Source organism: Mauremys mutica, chromosome 8 (assembly GCF_020497125.1).
Source record: "Mauremys mutica isolate MM-2020 ecotype Southern chromosome 8, ASM2049712v1, whole genome shotgun sequence".
NCBI lineage: Eukaryota > Metazoa > Chordata > Testudines > Geoemydidae > Mauremys > Mauremys mutica.
The window spans coordinates 99,381,693-99,403,454 of NC_059079.1; the positions used below are offsets into that span (position 1 = coordinate 99,381,693).

The following is a 21,762-nucleotide window of genomic DNA, read 5'->3' on the forward strand; positions in this document are numbered from 1 at the left end:
GGAGCTGAGGGCTGCCCGCGAGGGGCCTGTGCGGTGGGAGGCCGGGGCCAGAGGACCTCGGGCGCTGCAGGGAGGGATGCGACAGGGCACTCGTGCGCCGTGAGGGGGAGTGACTGACCCGTGAGTCTCGGTTGAAGTCCAGACCCTACGGATCCTTTGCCCGAATCCAAGATGGCGGCCTAGGCCATGCTGCCCAGGCCCAAGATGGCGACTTCAGAGCTGGGTCTGCAGCTTTTACCCGGTAGCGGAAGCGATTGAGGAGCCGGCCGGAAGCGGTGGTTGTCCGTGGAGACGCAGGCCGGCTGGGTTCGTTCTTTCTCCCGCTCGAGGATGCGGGTTTTCCCCTCTCCCGGGGGGAGACTCCTGCAGCTGCTCTGGGTGACCTGGCTGAGCGGGAGCCTCCTGGCAGGTGAGGGCACGGGGGAGAGGCCACGGAGCGGGCCGGCCCGAGGTAACCAGGTTGATCCGCCAGCCCTGCTCGCTCTTACTCCGCCACCGCCGTGTGTGTGTGTGTGCGTGTGGTGGGGGGAGGTGTCTTTGTTTCCACCATCCCCGGGGCTGACCCAGGTTTTAGGGTCACGGTGCTGGTACCAGCCCTTTCCCGCTGCTCTCTGCCAGGGAGGAGGGTCGCACAGCGCTTCTGCCGGCTCCAGGCTGGCTCCCTTCTTGCCTGCTCCTCTAAGCTGCACCATGGCCCTCTTGAGTAAACGGGCAGGAGGAGGGGATGGGTCACGTTCATCTTCCAGCTGCCCTGTGCTTGGATGTAGGAGCTCGTCTGTGTGGGGCTCCCCAGGTGTCAAACATAATCGAACTCTAAGAGCAGGAGATATTGGCCGTGGTGGTTATCGCTGTGTTCTCCTCCCCGTGACCCTCCCTTTCAATGAAAACTGCTGATCCCTTTAAAAAAAAAACATAGCCTGAAAGAAGCTAAAGCTACAGCTGAACGCAGGTGCTAAATATTGTTACTTTTATAGGAGCAGCAGCAGAGGAAAATGCTGACCCACTGTCTGAAACTGCCCGACCTCTTAGCACAGAAGGTGGTTCTGCCCTTACTGGAGAGCTTCAGGCGCCAGTGCAGTACAAGACTGCAGAAATTGCTGATGCAATGCTGGGTAGTGGGATTCCTGCTGATCAATCTGTGGTGCTGTCAGTTATTCCGGGAGAAGCAAAGGACAGGCACATGTCTGAATTTGGTATTGGCACCTGCGATGCAGCAGTAGAAGATGCTGAATGTAGTGCGGGGACTAGCCTTGCTTCTCACTTATCACAGACTGGTTCACATGTTCAAGAACAAGCAGGGGACTCAAATATAGTGCTAGAGGCTGTGCCTGCTTCACCAGCTGAGGAATCTAATAGCACAGACAGCGTAAAAACTCCCAAAGTGAACTGTGAGGAAAGAAATATTACCGGGATCAGAAACTTCACGCTACAAATCCTGAATGTTTCGCAAGTAAGTAGGAAATCATTCTGTTTGCTACTTTCTGTGTCTATCTTGATACCTGGGTAGGTACACAAATAGTTTTTTTTACCCAAATGCTACATATATAATCCTTGTGAGTTTAGTGGCACAAAAAGGGTGACTTAAAACAAATGTTCAATGTGCTGGTGGGAGGGGAGTTAGCATACAGGGAAGTGTACCTTCCATATTGTTTTGAAATACAGAAATAGCAAGATATTCAATTCCACTATGTACCATGCCTGTGTTCCCCAAGTTTAAAGGATCTCCCGGAACCCATTGTGACTTGTGCCAGCTTCCCTGCAGCACTTTTTTCTTTAGACCAATTTCCTTCCCTCAGGAATGCTTTGCAGCACTTGTTTCCACTAAATTCTAATTTAGGTGGCTTTACTTAAAGAGAGGGTAGAAAATAAAATAAAATAAAATAAAAAGAAACATTTCAGATAAATACTACTATGAATTACAGCTGGTAGGAAAATGGAAACTTTTTCACAAATTTTGGTTGAAATTTAATTTTTGATATTTGACCATCTCTATTAAGTATGGAAAATAACTGAGACACCTTAAAAGTCCTTCAACTGACCCATAGTTTAAAAATCAACTTGGCTTGTTAGAATCTCATTAAGGCATTCTTGTTCCCAGGAGGCTACTGCAAGTCTCTCTCTCCTTTGTTAGCTCCCAGCTTTGTCTTAAACACTGGTTTAAGTATTTAAGATATTACATCACCCCAGACCAAACTATAGGGTAGCAGGACCAGTTTGAGTCTGGTTCATACAACAGAAGTTTCTCTCTGTTCCCCCAAATGCTGGGGAGATAAAGGGAGTCAGAAGGGAGCACTGGCCTGGGCACAGTTTATTTGAATAAGTTTAGCTTACCAGGTCCTTGCTTGCCTTTCTTCCTACCCTTCCACAAGCCATCCTTGCCTGTGATTCCCCAGCCTGATCAGTTCTCTGTCCTATGACTAAGTAACTTCCTTTCGTATCCTTGTTCATTTCCCACTTTCTATTCTGGCCCTTCACTTTTCTTGCTTTAGGAACAGCTCCACTACCTTTTTATCACACAAATTAGCTTCTTGGCCCTGTTAAGGCTTGGAATTCCCCTATTAGAGAAGAAATGAAGTGGTGGATATCCTAACTTTCCCTTCAGAGCCGTCAGCCCCACTTCCTGACAAACAGGATTCAGCTCCTACATCACACATCTACAGCCAGGGAGTAGGGCCTCTTAGGTAAGGGAGGAAAGAATGAAAAAATGCCTTGTTTACTTAGTAATAATCCCCAAAGTATTATTTGTCTACCAAGGAGATTTTTTACATTTGAAAAATGCAGTTAGGATTAAAATCAGTCTGACTACATTTTGTTCGTTGAATGTTCATGTACCGTTGAAATACTGCTAAAATCAGACTTCTGACTGAAATGCCAACTCAAATTTGCTTATGATGGTACTACAGTGTTCGCCTGAAATTAATCTGTTACCAGAGTATTATGGAATGATATGTAATAGAACCCTTTAAAATATTTAATTGTCCCTTTCTTTTAAAATCAGCATGTTTTCTTTCACAGGACCTGATGGAGTTTTTAAACCCAAACAGCAGTGACTGTACATTAGTCTTGTTTTATACACCCTGGTGTCGCTTCTCTGCCAATCTGGCCCCTCATTTTAATTCTTTGCCCCGAGCATTTCCAACTCTAAACTTCCTGGCATTGGATGCATCTCAGCATAGCAGGTAACTTGCAATAAATACACTTCACCTTATAAAGTTTCACATGCTACAGTATTAGCATTTTGTTTCTGATTCTGACAAACCTTATGCTTTTAAAATGTATTGATGGAGTAATATGTACTCCCTGAGTAAATTAGAGTTCTCTGCCCATCTGAGTCTGCCTTTACTTCCTTTAGCTTTTCTTCAGGCAATTTTCTCCCTCATTCATCTTTTAATAATGAAGTTAATATTTTCTTAAATGTTCAAGTGAACATCTTGCTCTTCAAAATGAGGGATTAATAGCACTGGCTAAAATTTGACCTAATGAAGATTGATGCCGGGCTCTGGTAATTCATCTAAATCTTGACATGCAAATTCATTTTTGGGTTTCTTCTGAGCAGAGACTGTAAAATATGCCACATCCTTTTCTCTGACCACTTCACAGTGCATCCTCAAAGGACAAGAACAAGACCCTTGTGCCCTAAGACAGGATTGAAACAGGTCTCCAGAATGAAAGTTAATGCACTAACCCACTGCAGAATTTTATATTGCCTAAATTCACTAGTGAAACATTCCCTAATGCCATAAGAAAATAGTTGTGCCCTTGTTCTTGTTATTGAGTTCAATTAAATGTTAATTTGGTAAAGCAGACTTTTCCTTCTTCTATTATGACCTCATTTCTTCCCTACTTATTTCCTTCAGTTTATCAACCAGATTTGGAACTGTGGCTGTTCCTAATATCCTTCTTTTCCAAGGAGCAAAACCCATGGCTAGATTTAATCATACAGACCGAACCCTGGAAATGCTGAAAGCATTCATTTTTAATCAGACAGGTATGTGGGATAAACTTGATGCAGAGCTATAGTCAGGATCAGGTATAGCCTCAAACTGACTTCTCCCCTTTTTTTTAAGAGGCTATATTAGGGCCTCCTAGAGCCTTCCTGCTGCCAGGAACAGAGCCTTAGGAAGTTCCTGTTCAGTCACCATAGCACTGAGTGGAATTTCAGGACAAGGTAGAAGCAAACAGCCCAGCTATCGAAAGCTGTTTTGGTGGTGGTGCGGGGCTTGGTGCTCAGGCAGACAGTGTAAGTAGGAGGATCAAGCACTTCCCCACTCCTGAAGTCCTGGATTAATTGGGAATAGTTCTGGACAGATATTAGTACTACCCTTATCTCCACATTCCAGGAGGGGAAAGGATCAGACTCCTATGTCTATTGCTGTAGGATAGGCAACAGGTGGGGGACATGGCAGCCTCAGGACTTATTTTGGTGGGGATATAGGAGGAGCACAGAGAGCCCTGAATAGTTTTCCTGTTGCTGGGAATCAGCTGTCCAGGCTCTGATCTCTATGGGCTGACTTTACCCAGCTCCCTTCTCTCTTCCCACAACATAATTAGCCTTATGAGAGTAGAAGAAAGAACATGCACTAGTATTGTGACAGATTAATGGAAGAGACTGCTAAATTGTTATTAAAGCAGGATTACCTTTACTGTTATTGTAGATTCCCTGACTGGTACTTCTACCAAAGATTACACTGGGAATGCGGAGAATAAAACTCTTCTAATGACACAGTACTAAGGAAATATGTATTAAGATACTTTGACAGTTTGAAAATGGAAAACTGACTTTTAGCATAGGTCACTGAAAACAGATCTGTGCTGCTCTACTGTGTAAAACTCATGGGCAGATGCCCTGTAGTTATATAGCAAAATCCATGGGACTATATGAACCAGAGTTGTGTTAAATCCTGTAGCACAAGCTGCTTAATTTGGAGATGAGAATACAGTTCCTACAATGAACTAATGACCCATAGATTTAACGAATTGCTATTGCTAGCAGCTTTTATCACTGGTTTCTTCTTTCAGGAATAGAAGCTAAGAATGAGGTGGTGGTAACTGAGGAAGACCGAGCAGGCCCTCTACCGAGTGTCCTGACAAAAGGAATAGATTGGTTACTTTTATTCTCTTTATTGTTTCTGGTTAGTTTTATTATGTATGCTACCATTCGGACTGAGAGCATTCGTTGGCTAATACCGGGACAAGAGCAGGAGCATCAGGAATAAGTTGAGATAATGACGGGAGAACACACTTCATGCCTACAGATAAAGCAGCAATTTATATGAACTGAAATTGCATAAACTTGTACAGTGAATTAGATGGTTGTAATTTATAATCTTATTAGTTAAAAATCACTTTTGTTCATTAACTACTGTATGTGTAAAGTCAAACTGCTGGTAATTAAGTAAACAAATACAAAAAGGTTCAGTAGAAGGGTTTTTATTTATTTATTTAGGAAGTATTAACAGGTTTACAAATCCTTGCTGTGTAAATATCAGAAAACAATAATTATTATGAAGATTGTTTTTTAATAAACTGACTTTTTTAGGAATAATGTTAATTTGTTACAAAATTTTACTTTGAACTGGTAGTAGTCAGTAGTATCATACAGTGGGACCTTGAAATATTGCAGATGATTTTTATAGGGAAAGTAAGAGTTCTACAGCCAGCGGTACTGCTTTGGCAGCAGTAATATACAACCTCTTCCATTATTTTGGAATTGAGGGATCTCAGCCTTTTAATGTGTTTTTCCTTTTCAAGACCCATGACTACAAATTAAAACTACATACATGGATTGATGCTGTGTATTGTAGAAAACTACAAAGATTACTAGTAATAGGTGTAGGCCTACATGGAAGATATTCATGTTAGTGCAAGAAGGGAGAAGCCAAAATAAAAGGTTAAAGGATATTATATGTCCTTAAATAAAGGCATCCAGCATTTTAAACAGAGGTCACTAAACAAATTCAAATTGGTGTTTTTAACTAAGGCAAGACACAGTAACACAAAGGGAAAAGATTACAGTAGAACCTCAGCGTTACGAACACCAGAGTTACGAACTGAGTCAATTGGAACTAGAAGTATGCAATCAGGCAGGCAAGTACCATACAGTTCTGTGTTAAACGTAAACTACTAAAAAAAAAATAAAGGGAAGGAAACTTTCTCTGCTTGTTTCATTTAAATTAAAATAGTTAAAATTATTTTTCTTCTGCAGAGTAAGGTTTCAAAGCTGTATTATGTCAATGTTCATTTGTAACATTTTGAAAGAACAACCATAATGTTTTGTTCAGAGTTATGAACATTTCAGAGTTACGAACAACTTCCTTTCCTGAGGTGTTCATAACTCAGAGGTTCTATTGTATTTTTAAGAAGGTTTTAAAATTGTTTAGTAATATGTTTCACTAATATATTATTAAGAGTAGTTATTTCTCCCATCTTGTATTTTAATGGTACCTACTGGAGGAAAGACCACTTCCAAGGGAGTTTAGTACTGATGTTTGGGTTTGAGGGAAGTGTGTTTTGCACTTGCTGGTTAAGTTTAGCAACAACAAAAATCTTCATTTTGCAGCTGGGGAGAGGGTGACCATGTATTACATTTGGCCCTGAGGCTGGATGTTGTTTGATATCCTTGGTTTACCATGCTCTGTGAGGGATCTGCCTTTCCTTTCTAAGGATTGTGTAGAAAAGGCATTTTATTGTGTATTAATTCTTCCTTGCTTCCCTACACAGTTAAACTTCACATACTACTTGTTTTTCTATAGCAGGGTTTTAATGTAACTTTTGAGGTCAGAATTGACTTCCTTTTCTCTAGGTACTAATTTCTGGCAGGAATAAAAATGGCCATTCAGTATTCCATACAACTTCAAGTACTGATCTCCCATCTAAATGAGCAGTCATGAGACTTGTTTGTATTTACACAAATCTTTGTTCATTGTTAGTTTGAAAGCCTCAGCTGCTGAGTGTATAAATAGTTGATAACTAAGCTTATGACTTTTAGTACTAATAATCTGATTTTATTGACTGTGAGGCTCTAGAATAAGATACAATTTAGCTTTAGACATACAGGGTCAGATTCTCAGCTGGTGTAAACTTGTGTAGCTCCATTGGCTTCAGTGGAGCAATGCTGATTTACATCAGCTGAGGATCTGGCCCACTTTTCATTTCCCTTTTGGCTTGCATTATTCCTCACATGGTTAATAGAGATCTGTAGAATACTCTTAAAATTGCTCCATTTCTGCAAAAGACTAAAAGATAAGATTTTCCTTAAGAACCTACACAATTTTATACTACATTGGGCTGCATTTACCCTCCTGGCTGTTGGCATGTGGCTATGTATTTAAAACAGCTTATGAAGTTTTATCTATGAATATGCACTTAGCTGAAAAATATAAAAGTTAAGAATGTGGACTTGATTTTGTAGCTACCCTTCCCTTTCCACTAAGCAACATCAACATTTCTACCCTGAAAAGTGATTTGTAAAAAAGACAGGTCCGTGTTTTATTTCAATCATTCCATAGCAGAGGCGATCATTTTTTTTTGCATTGTCATTGTTTTAGAATAGAACCATATTTTCCAAGGCCACAATTTATACCAAAATTAAAACTTTTGTAAGCAATCCTTTACATAACATAAGCCCTATAAAGAATTATAAAATCCTCTTTTTTTTATTTATTAACCATTCCCTGCTCAGTTGGAAAGGCTGCCTTTGCACCTCTAAGAACCTGAACATGAAACCAACTTCACTGGCCAAAGCAAACTGAATGGAAATAGGAACAACCCTCTTGAAGGCTGAAGATTAAATGCCTGGCACTCCCTTGTTTTGATAATCGAAGCCACTAACAGGTTGTGATAGGGTGACCAGATGTCCTGATTTTATAGGGACAGTCCTGATATTTGGGTTTTTTTCTTATAGAGGTGCCAATTACCCTCCACCCCGTGTCCTGATTTTTCACACTTGCTATCTGGTCACCCTAGCAAGTGTGAAAAAATCGGATGGGGGGGGTAATAGGAGCCAATATAAGAAAAAGACCCCCAAAAAGGGACTGTCCCGATAAAATCGGGACATCTAGTCAGTGAGGAGTTCTGCCTGCAGCCGCATGCCACAACTGGTGGTACCTGCTCCTTCTAATGCAGCTGCCATTGACAAGGGTGAAGGGTTGGGGTCCCGGGGAGGCTGGGTTTTGCAGCTAGGGTGACCAGATGTCCTGATTTTATAGGGACAGTCCCGATTTTTGGGTCTTTTTCTTATATAGGCTCCTATTACCCCCCCCAACCCCTGTCCCGACTTTTCACATTTGCTGTCTGGTCACCCTGCTTGCAGCGGAGGTGCATGGACCACAGCTGGGGGGAGGGGGGGGTAAGTACCATTCGCCCAGCGCAGGGGAGCTCTGTGCAGATGGCGGCTAAGTACCATTGTTGTCGGGGTTTGGGGGACCCCCCTGACGGGTTTTCTGCGCGGGCGCAGACGAGCCTGTCCCCCTCCCGGGGCCGCGTGACGGGAGGCGCCGCGCTGGGGGTGGCGCCGCAGGCAGTTGCTTAGGCCCCTGCCCTGGGCCCTTCGCGCCGTGAGGGGGCGGGGCCGCGCTGAGGCGATGGGAGGCGGCGGGGTCGGGCTGCGGCTGGCGCTGTTCGGAGCGCGCCTGGCAGCGACGGCGAGCGCGGGGCAGGGCGGCTCGGGACCCGGCAGCAGGCGCCTCTCCGCCATGGTGAGAGGCAGGCGGCTGCCGCCCTGGGGGTGCGGGCGGGCGCCAGACCTGGGGAGCTCCCCGGAGATAATGGGGCAAGCGATCCGCGATCCGGGGGCTGGGCAGACGGGAGTCCCCCAGGTGGCGGCGGGGGGTGGACAGAGGAAAGCCCCCTAGGAGCAGGGGTCCTGGTCTTCTCCCCTAAGCTCAGCCCTAACCCAAGTCCTGCTCTCGGGGGACCCTATTCCAGAGGTTACTTGTGCTGGATGCGGATGCTTCATAGTGGGGTCTTCCCTCTGTGCTGTGAAAGAGCCAACTGCCTGGGCACTCACATCGCCCTCATTAGGGTTCAGAGCCAACGCTGCTGAGATAAATGTGGCAGTTCACATCTGCCGGGGCTTTTGTTTCATGGTCTCTGCAGAGTTGGGTGCCTACCTCTACCTGGTAGTGTTTTGTGATTTTCTTTGCCTTTACAAGGATTTGATGCTTAATTTGTGGGTTTTTTTTTTTTAATGAAAATTTTAATTGTGGAGCACAAAATGTAGCTACCATGAAAAAAGACTTTCCAGGCACAGCATCACAAATTTGCTTGATTTGTTTCCTGCTAAAGGGCCAGGTTAGGTGGGTAAGGGGGTGACTTTCTGGGGGTCAGATGGGTATCAGCCCCTGAAGGCAGGCAAGAATGACTTGGGGTGAAGGGTGAACAACAGCCTCTCAAAATGTTGCATAATCTGTTTTGAGCCGTTCTAATACTTACTGTTTGTATAATGTGCCAGGTGCAATTCACACTGAAACAAATAATTAATTTAAAACGTTCTCCCAACACTTGGCACTTAATTTAACTAAATATTCAAGGGAAAGTGGTGGGAGATAAGGGACTCAAATGCGCTTTTAAAATCCCCCCAAACTAAGGAACTAAGAAATTATTATTCTAATCCTTATGTGCTTGATTACCCATCAAAAAACTTTTCCTGCTGGACTGACTGAAAGCTCATGATCTGTCAATGTGAGAAGCAACTTTGGTTCTTCATATCTGTCAACGTGTGAATGGGTGGGTTATGTGGATTTGATGCTGGGAAGCACAGGATTTATAATCAGGAGATTTGGGTTTTATTTCTAGCTCTGACACAAATACACAATTTGACCTTGAGCAGGTCACTTGACCTGTCTGAACTTCAGGTTATCCATTTTTAAAGTGGGAGTAATACCTGACTCCTAGGGTTGCACAGAAGTGTAATTCACTCGTATTTGCGGCCCTGCCCTGGAAGGCTCTAAATAAGTGAAAATTATCTTGTGCAGGTTGTCGAATGTGATTTTCCTGGGCAAACCAGTTAATGGAGCTTTCAGGCTGTGCCCAGTTTATCCATCTAAACCTTGATTGCCCCAGATGCTCTTCACACCCAGCCCAGCCGTCCTATCTCCTAATTCCTTTGAATGCAGAGTCCTTTAAAAGCCACTGCGTGAAAAAAAAAATGTACCAAGTATGCATTAGACAGAATGGTATTCCTTTGATTTAGCAGATTTACTAAAGTTGGGATGCTGCATGGGCCTAGGAGCCAGGATCCTGAGTAGGAGTATGGTAATTCTTTAGGCATTATCCTTGGGGTAGTTGAATTAGTTCTTTATCTAGTATTGCTAATAAACTAAACTGTATCTTTAAATGTTCATCTAAATGTGGGTTATTGCTGATTATCTACTATGTGTACTGTATGACTTTTAAACCAACCTTTGTACTTTCACATAATTTAAGCACTATACCCAGATGTACAGACACTCTTTTCTTAACCTATGTATTATATAATTTTAACATTAGCTTTAATAAAAAAAATTAAATCTGTTTCAGTCTTGGATCTACCTCCTCTTCTCTCAGAAGATATATGATTATTTACATCCCCTGCATTTCAGTCTCTATAGAGCATAGGCAGTCTGACATCAAGTAATAGTAATACATAATTTTGCATATATGATTATCTAATAGCCGCCCCCAGAACATATTTTATTATAAAAATCTTTGATACAGGATAATGGATGCTTTGGCATCAGACTCCTCTCTTTCTTTCCTGGGCTGCTTTCAAATAAAGCTGTTATTTTTTAACTAGCTTAGGGCTCATCATATGACAGGATATAATCAGTAAATCGTGGGTCAGTTTTGTATGCTAAGTCTTATGTTTACATTTCAGTGTCCATACTCTGTTTCTGTTGTACCTTTCCACCTCTTCAGTGGATTTGCACTGTGCTTCATTGTGTGTTACCACAGATACAGACATGTGAGCATGTTTCTAGAGCAGGGGTCGGCAACCTTTCAGAAGTGGTGTGCCAAGTCTTCATTTATTCACTCTAATTTAAGGTTTCATGTGCTAGTAATACATTTTGACATTTTTAGATGGACTCTTTCTGTAAGTCTATAATATATAACTAAACTATTGTTGTATGTAAAGTAAATAAGGTTTTTAAAATGTTTAAGAAGTTTCATTTAAAATTAAATTAAAATGCAGAGCCCTTTGGACTGGTGGCCAGGACCCGGGCAGTGTGAGTGCCACTGAAAATCAGCTCGCGTGCCACCTTCGGCACCTGTGCCATAGGTTGCCTACCCCTGTTCTAGAACCTTGCACCTCCTTAAAGTTGTCTTAAAATAAATCAGCATGTGCTCAGTATACTGCTTTTTACTAAACTTTTTAAGTCAGTGACAGGTGCATGTATATATGGAGCCAGAACGCAGAACTTGGCTTTTACGACCATTATTTCTAAGCAAAATTTCTTCAGTGTCAAAAGAGCTGGTGTGCACTAAGGACCAGGCCAGTGGCAAACAAAATAAATCTATTTATTAAAATCTGATGATCAGCTCTGAAATGAGTGGATGGACTCTCCGTTACTCCAGTGGGGTTTGGATAAGGCCTCAAGAAAGCAACTGAAATGTCTTAACTGGTTCTAAAAAGTAAGAACACAAAAATCTCCAACGAAACAAAACAATTTTACCTCCTGGCTGACTATAAACATGATAAATTTCAGCCCAGAGACTATCTGTACATGCTTTAAAATAGGCTTAAAGGGAAATTCTAATCAATAAATGTTCCTATAGCAACACTAATATATATGTTTGTGGAACATTAATTTTATATTAAAGCAAGGCACATATTTTTGTTAGTCTCTAAGGTGCCACAAGTACTCCCATATTTTATAAGAAAGGCTAGATAGACTAAATTGAAATGTTAGTTTTTGGATATTTAAAACTTGTCTGTTAGAATGGGTGAATCCTGTTGAAAACAATTGTTTAATCAGTTGCATTAACTACATCTGTACAGAGTGCTCTTTTTATTCTCACCGTTAGTGAATGTGTTATATTTGGCTTCTTGGAGTTAATTACTAGGTTACAGTAATATGTATATTTCATATTTAAATGATGCATGTGTATTTATCATAACTTTCTTTGCCAATATCATTCAGTAATAAGGAACAATCTTAAAATCTTTCTGCTGCTTAATTAGAATTAATTGAATTAATTTCTGATTTGGCATGCAGCACCATCTAGTGGTGAAGTGGTAACTTTATATTTATAATAAAGGTGTGTACAAAGATACAGCACTTATACACATACACAGTAGACTATATTTTCAAAAAAAGTTGACATCAACATTGCCAAATGAGTGTATAATTAAGTGTGAGAACATAGCAGGTAGACTATACATGATCTGGCACTTCTAGAATGAAGTATCCACACACTTTAAAACCATCAAACTTAAAGTTAGACAGATACTTAAGTACCTTGCTGAGTCTGAGCCTTTTAGTGGGAGCTCTATTTAATTGTTACTTCTGATTTGTAATGGTATGAGAGTGGGCCATGCTTCATATCCTTATACAGAACTCCTCAGTGCTGTCTGTGGAATGCCTTGTGCAAATTGAGGTAGCACATATCCTTAGTGCTGGATTGTTTTTCTTTTCAATGCCAGAGAGAAACTTTTATAAATAGTTACTGAACTCAAATAGTAACAATCTTGCTTTTTGTTTTTTGAACTTTCTTCTTAGGAAATACAGGGTACAATAATTATACATAATACAAAATAATTTCTGATATAATCTGTGCTTTTCTAATTTAAAATTGGTCATGCTTAGTATTTTTCAGGTGATATTCCCCTTTTAACTTCAACTAATTACTGTACATTACATTTAACTTTAATATTTAAATGAGGGAAAATAGCAAAATTGGATTGTCATCAAATATTTCAAGCTTCACAGTATCTGGATAATTCAGATAGGCCTAGTATAAATGAAAGTAATAATACTACTGGCCAAAGGTATTCTTGAGTCCCTATTTCATCCCAGCAAAAGAGTAAAAAACTCTTATATGCAAGCACATAACCAACGTTAATTCACCAAAATAGTTATGTTTCATGGCTCAGTTAACTGGCAAGTGATGGTGTTCTGTTAAATTATAAAGTGGAACAAAACCGCATAGTAAATTTTCCACTTCTGTTGTCCTGAAGGATTATATTCTTGAAATACATAAATCATAATTTCAGCACATAATTTTCCAGTTGTGTAAAAAAATAAGAGGACATTAACCTTAGTTCTGGAATGTATTTTTTTTTCTTTATAGTCTTCACAGTCTCATTGGTTGACAACAGAGGAAAGGACCCAAGTTTTACTTGAGCTCAAAGCTTCAGGATGGTCTGAGTTGGGAGAAAGAGATGCCATCTACAAAGAGTTCAATTTCAAAACTTTTAATCAGGTAACTATTGCTATATATTATCCTAATATAAAAGGAAATATAATTATCCTAGTTTGTATTGTGTTCCTAGTGAAGGGATGTTCACATCCACAAATCTAGGAGTATTTGGGACCAAATCCTGTTTGCTTTCCTCATGTCAGTAGTGTCGCTGAAGTTATCAGGCCAGATTCTAATCTCAGTTACCCAGGTGTAATTCATTGACTTTATTGGCATTGTACGATGGTAAGGCAAGCAGAATTTTACTCTTGATATCTTTGTTATTACTAGCACTCCTAACTTAATGATAAAAATATTTGGCTATCAAGAACTTTACAAAGGTGAGTAAAAATGAAAGTACAGATATTTACCAAGCCAAACTTGGGGAAAAAATGTGAACAGAAGTGTCATAAAACTCACCTTTTATACTGGAAGGGAGAGTTATGGTACTGTCTTGAATGAATTGCAGTAGACACTCTGTGAGGCTACCTTTTGTACAGCAGATTATATACCCTGTTGGGCTTGAATTTTAAGTCAAAACCCTGGGCCATGCTGTGTCATCAATTTTTAAGAATTTTTAAATTTGAAATCCGAGATGAAACCTGCTTTGAAAATTGGTGGCACCATATGGCCAACTATTATTTAATATATTTTCTTAAGATTGTCAACTAGATTCTTGCTACCATATCTCAATTCGGAAAGAAAATTTGATTTCTGATTAATTAAGTGAGACACGTACAAAAAGAGACAAGTTAGAAGAGGAATAATTAGCTGTATTATGGCCCTGCTAAATAAGACAAGAATTAGTCATAACATACCCTTCCCATTTCAGTGCCATTAAACTTGGGTTTATTTGGAGAAAATGGATTCTTTTCAGTTATGTCTTATTTAATTTTCTCATTGCTCTTTTTTAAAACCTGGCCTTACTGATATTTATTACACCTTTTATATAAGTGACCTATTTGTATTCTAGCCTGGATCTTCTTACGCAGATTTAGGGTCACATTATCAAAAGCCTTACATATGACTCTGCAATTGTGCACGTTTGTGTGTAGATATCCACCCAATGTTTTTGAAAAATTTGCCACTAAATGTGTGTGTTTAGGTCTCCTAGTCCTCTTCCCCTCATTTCTGTTGCTCGGGTACAGTCAATTTAACAATCCTCTGTTCTGATCAAAATAGTAGTAGATTGTTATATACTAATGGTTAGCTGTGAAAGATCAGCTATTCCAGGGTTTCTCAAACAGGGGTCGCTTCTTGTGTAGGGAAGGCCCCTGGCGGGCCGGTGTGTTTATCTGCCCCGTCCGCGGGTCCAGCCGATCGTGGCTCCCAGTGGCCATGGATCACTGCTCCGGACCAATGGGAGCCGCTGGAAGCGGCGGCCAGTAAGTCCCTCGGCCTGCGCGACTTCCAGCAGCTCCCATTGGCCTGGAGCAGCGATCCGCGGCCACTGGGAGCCGCGATCGGCCGGACCCGCGGACGGGGCAGGTAAACACACCGGCCTGGCCTGCCAGGGGCTTTCCCTACACAAGCGGAGACCCCTGTTTGAGAATCCCTGAGCTATTCTTACAGTTTTAGGCAGATGATAACCTGCATGTGGAATGGGAACAGATGAAGATAATTCCCAGTTCCTACTTTATTTTTGAAAGGGCTATGCTCTCCCAGGGGTTAAGGGTAAGATTACATTTTTTTAAAGATGCCATATTCCTCTGAAGATCTCTTCTCCTCCTTTCCCCCCTCCCCACCCCACTCCCATCCACACCACACTGGATTTGCAGTGTAATATCTATCTACATTTGTAGACTGAAGCATATATAATGTGCTGTTTGTTCTCATGGCCATAATATAATCCAGACAAAGGTCTTTAGGAGACCCTGTATGGTGAAATGTGAAAATGACAATTTGCAGTGCCCACCCTTTTTAATATTTCACATTAGAGAGAACATAGAATAAAATGTGTGTGAGGGAGGGAGAAAAGAGCAGCATCGCTACAATACAGAGCAAGAGCAGGTACAGAACTGCAAGTGTGGAGCCCTGAGTACATATTTTCTGGATTGCACTTTAAACCTGGGAGTTAATAATAGAACAAAACAAACAACTTCAAACGAAACAAATTATGAGGCAATGAAGGAGGTGAAAACTCTGAGGGGGAGTTTACATGAGACCTGGATGGGAGAACTGGAGAGCCAAGGACAGAGGGATAACTACTCCTCTGCATCAAACTGTAGGTGCTGAGTTTACAGCTTTCACACTGGGGGCACTCTTGAAAGTGTCCATGCGATGGTGTAATTGGAGAGCCTGTTGGCTCAGCATAGCCTGAAATGCTTTTTTAAAATTAGCGTATAGTAGCCTTTGTATATTGCAAATAAGTGAAATAAATCATTTCTGCCGTTCATCTTTAGGCAATGGATATGAAGACTATATACCAAAGAGATGAAAGCAAACACAGCCCTGTAATAGAAATCTGGAAAACCCAGCAGCTTAGATCAGTGAAGACATCAGAAGGAGAATTAAATAGTTGATTTTTTTTTTTAAGGCTTTATCCTTGAAATGGTACCGGGTAGAAATTAGTCAGCTATTCATAAAGTTGCATGTCTGAGAGAGAGACATGACGAGGATGCTAGAGTGGAAAGTCAAAATATATTTAAATGTACACCGTAGGTTATACTAAGCTTAAAGCTAATAGTATTTTTTTTTTCTGGGTTCAGAATTGGCTAGGTCTCACCCCATCAAATATATCATCCTAAAATGGTCCTTTTTTGAAATGTCTCTTCCAGTTGGGTGGAAGATATTGGTGGATGCTCAGTGTGCCCCCATTCCTGCTTGACCCTTAAAAGGGCAACGCAAGAGCTATTATTACTCTGAATGATTGGAAATTGGCTTAAGAATTCAAAACTTCTGTCACTTTCAGCTGTGTGTACCACTGGGTAAACTAACAGGGGCCAAACTGTCTACACTGCTTTCATTGCGGTCAAGGGGGTTACATGCATCTATATAAGGGCAGAATTTTGCCCTTAAGCATTTAGAAAATTGTGACAGCTGTGGTGATGTAACATCGCCATTTGAAATTTCAGGCTGTAGAACAAGTTGGTGATCTCTTAGCCTTGGGGAATGGCTTAAGGTGGAATTTGGCTAGAGAATGCATGAATGTTTGCGGAGAGCAAATGTTTGTCTCCTGGGAAGGTGGCACTGAAGATAAACTGAACTGGTATATTTTAATTAATCTACCAATGCTTACATTTACTAATGTCCCCATACAACATTTACTTATTAATTGGTATGTCTCAAAAGCAGATCAGGGAAACAAAAGTGCCAAAAATGGAGCTAGCTACCTGCTTTGTAGAGTTTTGCAGTCAATATGCTGTCCTTTAATACACATGGACTTTTAGGTGTAACTTCTTATATTTAATAAATCTTCTGTTTACAGAACTTAGTTCTGTATATTAGTTCTAGAATATTTAGTAAAAGTCAGCCAGCCAAGAAATACAATTTCCTCTATGATATCCATCCTGCCCTTTTACAGATGGCATAAAATCAGGTGTATGTTTAAAACAAAAAAAACAAAAAAAAACCCTGAGCAGTTGAACTGACATGAAAGGTATTTCAGATTTATGTTTTGCAGATGATATGAGTATGATTAATGTATTCATTGTTTCTTTATTGCTTCCCACAGATAATGTGCATGATGCATGGAAAATTCTGTGGCTTTAAAATCTATGCCAGGTTTACAAAGACTATGTATGTCAACAGATGTTAAGAATATAAACAGAGTTTTTATTATAAAGTCGCTCAAATGCGTAGACATGAACTTGGTTTATGTATATTATTTTCAGTATGAGGGAGAATGAAATGAAACTTCTGTGAAATGAGAAAGTTATTTAGATTCCTAAAGCTTTCAGACTGAGATTAACTTGCTTAAAAGCTATCAGAAATTACGCTTCTGGCTTGGGAAATTATTTTATTACAGGACTTCACTTGAAACCGCTGGTGGTGTTTGTTTTTTTTTAAGATAAATTTTACAAAAATGGGCTTTAGAAAATGAGTTGGAAAACAGTTTGAAATGTTCCTAAAATAAGTCAGTGAATGTACTTCCTGTTGTCAGTCCTTTTCTCTGCTATAACTGCGATTGCATGCTAGTCGTGATGTTCTAGTTTGAAAAAAATATTGATGTACATAGTGTCCTCCACCCAACCCTACCCAGAAAGAAAAGCATCTGGTATCCATTGCAGCTTGTTCCCCCTCCCTCATTTGGGCAGCTTCTATGACTGAAATGTTAATTTCCACTTCCTCCTCATAACCATATTATCATCATTGCTGTTCACTCCATTCTCTATCTGCTGGGGGGACTGAGGCATAAGAAAATCATGGTACTGGATCACTTCAAACTCATCCACAGTAAATCACAGAATCCTGTAATAGCTCCGGAAGAAGTCTAGCCATCATACATGGTCCCATCTTCACTGGAGACAACCATCAGTACAGCCTGATATTGATGCATCCTGCCAGGTTCACAGAGATTTTTTTTTTTTTAACAATTACAGCTTCTGTTTTGACTGAGAAGACAACAAACACAAGTAGGGTGATCATACGTCCTGTTTTGGCCGGGACAGTTCCCTTTTTAAGCCCTGTCCTGGATGTCTCGACTTTCTTGGCAAAACTGGTCATTTGTCCCATTTGCTTTTGCCAACTTATCAGTTGGCAAGACCAAATGGGACAAATGCCCGGCTTGCCAAAAAAGTGAGGGTTTCCCTTCTCCCTCCCAAAGGAGCGTGGGGGAACTTTGGGGGAGGCGAATGATGACACCAGATGCTGGGCCTTGGGTTGTTAGCTCTACGCCACAGGGAGAAGGGGGGGCGTTGGGCCAGCCCAGTGCAGTGTCCCATGGGAAATATCGTCACCCTAAACACTGTTGTCATTGTCTGTTTTCCCGTTGCATCAGTCCTCCGTTCTACTGCCCTCTACTTGTGTGAACTGGCAGGCTACAGATGTTTGAGACGATTGCCTTTTAAAATGGGTCTGTGGAGAGAGATCGCGGAGGAAAAAGAAAAAAAGTAATCTGTGCTTTCAAGCCACTTTGTATTACATAAAAGAAACATGTTTTAAAGGCTCTTAATTTCTATTCCCAAGTGATAGATATGGAAACAAAATGCCTATTCTCACTGATAGAGCAACCAATCCATTTCAATTTGCCAAAGCAAAAGTCTGAGTCAATGAGAGTTACAAAAATACTGTCACTACTTCAGGAGCCTGACTAGCAATGTTTGCTAATACATTTTTTTTTCTTCATTTACTGAAATCTCTGGCAACAAGAAAAAGTTGAAAAGTTTGTAGTCTAGAGCAGAGGTCTCCAAATGGTGGGGCATGCCCCCCCAGGGGGGCATGAAGGAACATTTGGGGAGGTGCAGCAGGGCCTGGGCCAGCCCCCATGGGGGGTGGGAAGGGAGTGTTACCTAGCCCTGCTCCGGCCCAGGCTTCCGCCCTCAGCCCTGCCCCCAGCCTTGGCCCTTGCCCACGACCCAACTGGAGCTTCTGCTCCTGGCCCTACTCCCACCCCTGGCCCCCCGCTGTGTCTTCAGCCCCGCCTCCAGCCTTGGCCCCTGACCATGGCTCTGTTTCCTGCCCCAGACCTGCCCCCAGCTGCAGCCCCAGCCTTGACCACCTTACCCCTGTTTGTGCCCCCCCCCAACCCTGCTCCTGGCCCCAGCTCTCGCGGGAGCGAGGTGCAGACGGGTAAGGGAGAGGCATGACTTTGAAAAGTTTGGGGACCCCTGGTCTAGAGAAAATAGAATTGTCACCAAACTGTTCAAAACTTTGAGGTTCCTGGTCTGTTATAATTTGGCCTACAAATTTACCCTTTTTGTGAGCTCAACTGTAAAAAATATGTGAAAATTAATAAGATGTCGCAATCACCAGGCCGGAGAGAGGTACCCAGATGATATGTCCATCATTTGGGATGAAACAGACTTCAACAACAGCTTCAGCCAATCTTAACTAATGTCTTGTCTTTTCCCTGACAGGACAGTTTTTACCATCTTTGGTACCATCTAAGAGACTGTCAAACAACTTGGTATTTTTCCCAAAAACTCTCTCCTGCTAAAAGGAAAGGGAAAAGGAATTGTTGTTGTTGTTGTTTGTTAAAATGAAAGCCTTATTTAATACTTAATATTTCAGATGCTTTAAAGATAAAAAGGAAAAACAGTTAATAAAAAGATAATCTTTTTTAATGGTGTTTGCGCCATGGTCCTAAGCGGACTGAGGTCTCTGTATACCAAACCCCAAGCTTTGTTTCCAACTGTTCAGTGTTGGACAATGACTGGTTTTATACAGGGGTATTCCATCAAAATTAATAAAACATGTTCTACATAACTCTAAATTCTTGAAGAATCCCTGTCCACTATAGTGCAGAAGGATGAGTCACTTCCATCTGAAAATGTTTTCCCTAGTGCTTTTAGAAGGAACACCTAAAATTACTACTATTGAAAGAAAAAGAGGAAAAGTTGTTTCTGGTTTGTTCGCATAGGGTATGTCTATACAGCAAGTAGACACCCACGGCTGGCCCGTGCCAGCCGACTTTTGCTCATGGGGCTCAGGCTGCAGGGCGGTTTCATTGCTGTGTAGACTTCAAGGCTCGGGCTGGAGCCTGGGCTCTAGGACCCTGTGGGGTGGGAAGGTCCCAGAGCTTGGGCTGTAACCTGAGCCCATAAGTCTACACTGCATTGAAATAGCCCTGTGAGCCTGAGTCGACTGGCACGGGTCAGCCACGGGTGTCCAGTCGCTGTGTAGACATACCCTTTGGGTTCAGCCAGTTTCACGCTTACCCTATGTAGTCAATCAGTTTCCTCTGTTTGTGTAGGTCCATCAAATAGCAACAGGGGAGAGAGAAACATTTAGAACAATAGGAAAATGTGGTTGTAAAACCAAAAAATTTGGCAGGGACGCTGAGGTTTAATACCTGTGACTACTTCAAAGATTTTTTTAAAATGAATTAAATTTAATCTTTTATCCATCACGCTGTTTCTAGCTAGGTGAAGTGTGTACAAGAGTTCAGTGACTGAACCTTTATTATTAAGGTTAAGATTCTGTTCTGGGGATCTTTAGTAAAAGTCAGGGACAGTTTGTGGGCGACTAACAGAAATTCACAGAAGCCCATGACCTCTCCCTGGTAGGGGGCGGGGAGGGGACTAATAGTTGGAGCGCTGTTGGGGGCTGAGCTTCCGCAGATGCACCAGCCCCACTGCTGCTCCTGTGGCAGGGGCTGACTTCTGCAGCTCCAGCCCTGGGCGGGCTGACCCAACCCTGTCCATCACTTCGGCCCTGGGGCTGACTGCCAGCTGTTGCAATGGTGGCCCCCTGCTCCGGCGGCCCTGGGACTGACTGCTGGCCATTGCTATGCGGCCTGTTGCTATGGCGGCCCCTGTTCCTGTGACTCCAGGGCTGACTGCTGGCCATTGCTATCGTGGCCCCTGCTCCGCTGGCCCCAGGGCTGGCCGCTGCTTTGGTGGCTTTGGGGCCTGCTGCTCTGATGGCCCTGGGGCTGCCCCTTCAGAAGAAGTCGCAGAAGTCCCGGAAAGTCACAGAATCCATGACCTCTATGACAGAATCGTACCCTTATTTATTATATAAAGTAGCAGGTGGTTATATCCCATCTTAAAAGTCTGATTTTTTTTTAAATTATTTAAAATACCTTTTGCATTCAGGTGACACAAGAACCTGTTTAAGTTAAAAGATAAAACTCTGACTGGAGAAAATAGCAGGGAGACTGCCTGCTGTGTTGGGTTAATGGATCCTGAGAATCGTAGCAAATCTTCTCTCTTTTTGATTATTTGTTTAAAGGACACTTGCACAGCTTCTGAAGAATTATTTCAGAAGAAATTAAATCATTGTAGCTCTTGCATTAAATTGTTATACTTTCCAACTCTCCTTCTCCAAACCAGTAATAGCACCCAAAACTCAGAAAGCATCCACTGCAAACAGAGTTTCTGCTTTGTATGTCCTCTCTGTATTTCCAGCTACTTTGTTTTAACTGTGCTAGGGCATATTTATTTTTGTCCTCTCTCATGGATGGTCCCTGTTATCAGTATATCAAAACTAACTTGCTGGCTAAGCGATTTATGATCTTTATATAGTTTAATCTTCTTACTTGGTTACAATCCCTTGGTGCTAGTCCTTTCTATAGGTACCTTCACCTTGATTAATGACCATGAAGAACTTCACAAATTTACCAAATCCTATGGAACTGGGATACAGGGAACACATTCTTAATGAATTAGTGCTCTTTTAGTTGCTGTAATCACTTAATTTAGTTTAACTCACTTTGTAATAATACTGAATACTCCTGAACTTAATCTGTGTTGATACTTCCTTTTTTCAGTTTCTCGGCACATT

General features: G+C 41.7%; 2 protein-coding genes across 4 annotated transcripts in view; both read left to right on the forward strand.

The window, feature by feature from the left end:
* Positions 1 to 233: 233 nt before the first annotated feature.
* TXNDC15 (thioredoxin domain containing 15) lies at positions 234 to 5,415 on the forward strand. 3 transcript variants are annotated; one of them, XM_045025993.1, is made up of 5 exons: positions 234 to 451; positions 975 to 1,450; positions 3,016 to 3,179; positions 3,858 to 3,988; positions 4,656 to 4,980. In XM_045025993.1, the coding sequence occupies exons 1-5, from the start codon at positions 331 to 333 to the stop codon at positions 4,730 to 4,732; spliced, it is 969 nt and encodes a 322-aa protein (XP_044881928.1). In that variant the 5' UTR covers positions 234 to 330; the 3' UTR covers positions 4,733 to 4,980. The 3 variants fall into 3 exon arrangements, with proteins under 3 accessions (XP_044881928.1, XP_044881926.1, XP_044881927.1); XM_045025991.1 differs by lacking the exon at positions 4,656 to 4,980 and adding an exon at positions 5,020 to 5,415 and having other exon boundaries at positions 239 to 451; XM_045025992.1 differs by lacking the exon at positions 4,656 to 4,980 and adding an exon at positions 5,020 to 5,415 and having other exon boundaries at positions 242 to 409.
* Positions 5,416 to 8,540: 3,125 nt separating this feature from the next.
* PCBD2 (pterin-4 alpha-carbinolamine dehydratase 2) overlaps positions 8,541 to 21,762 on the forward strand; it is a 33,847-nt gene continuing 20,625 nt past the window's right edge. The window contains exons 1-2 of the mRNA XM_045027128.1: positions 8,541 to 8,696; positions 13,270 to 13,401. Coding sequence (XP_044883063.1) covers positions 8,583 to 8,696; positions 13,270 to 13,401 — 246 coding nt within the window. The 5' untranslated portion in view covers positions 8,541 to 8,582. The remainder of the gene's footprint in view (positions 8,697 to 13,269; positions 13,402 to 21,762) is intronic.

What these genes read in the sequence shown, in the direction of transcription:
- TXNDC15 (XM_045025991.1), top strand. Translation starts at nt 331, where the DNA reads ATGCGGGTTTTCCCCTCTCCCGGGGGGAGACTCCTGCAGCTGCTCTGG. An exon ending in ACGGAGCGGGCCGGCCCGAG is followed by an intron (nt 452 to 974) that starts GTAACCAGGTTG and finishes TTACTTTTATAG; the next exon opens with GAGCAGCAGCAGAGGAAAAT. An exon ending in ATTCATTTTTAATCAGACAG is followed by an intron (nt 3,989 to 5,019) that starts GTATGTGGGATA and finishes TTCTTCTTTCAG; the next exon opens with GAATAGAAGCTAAGAATGAG.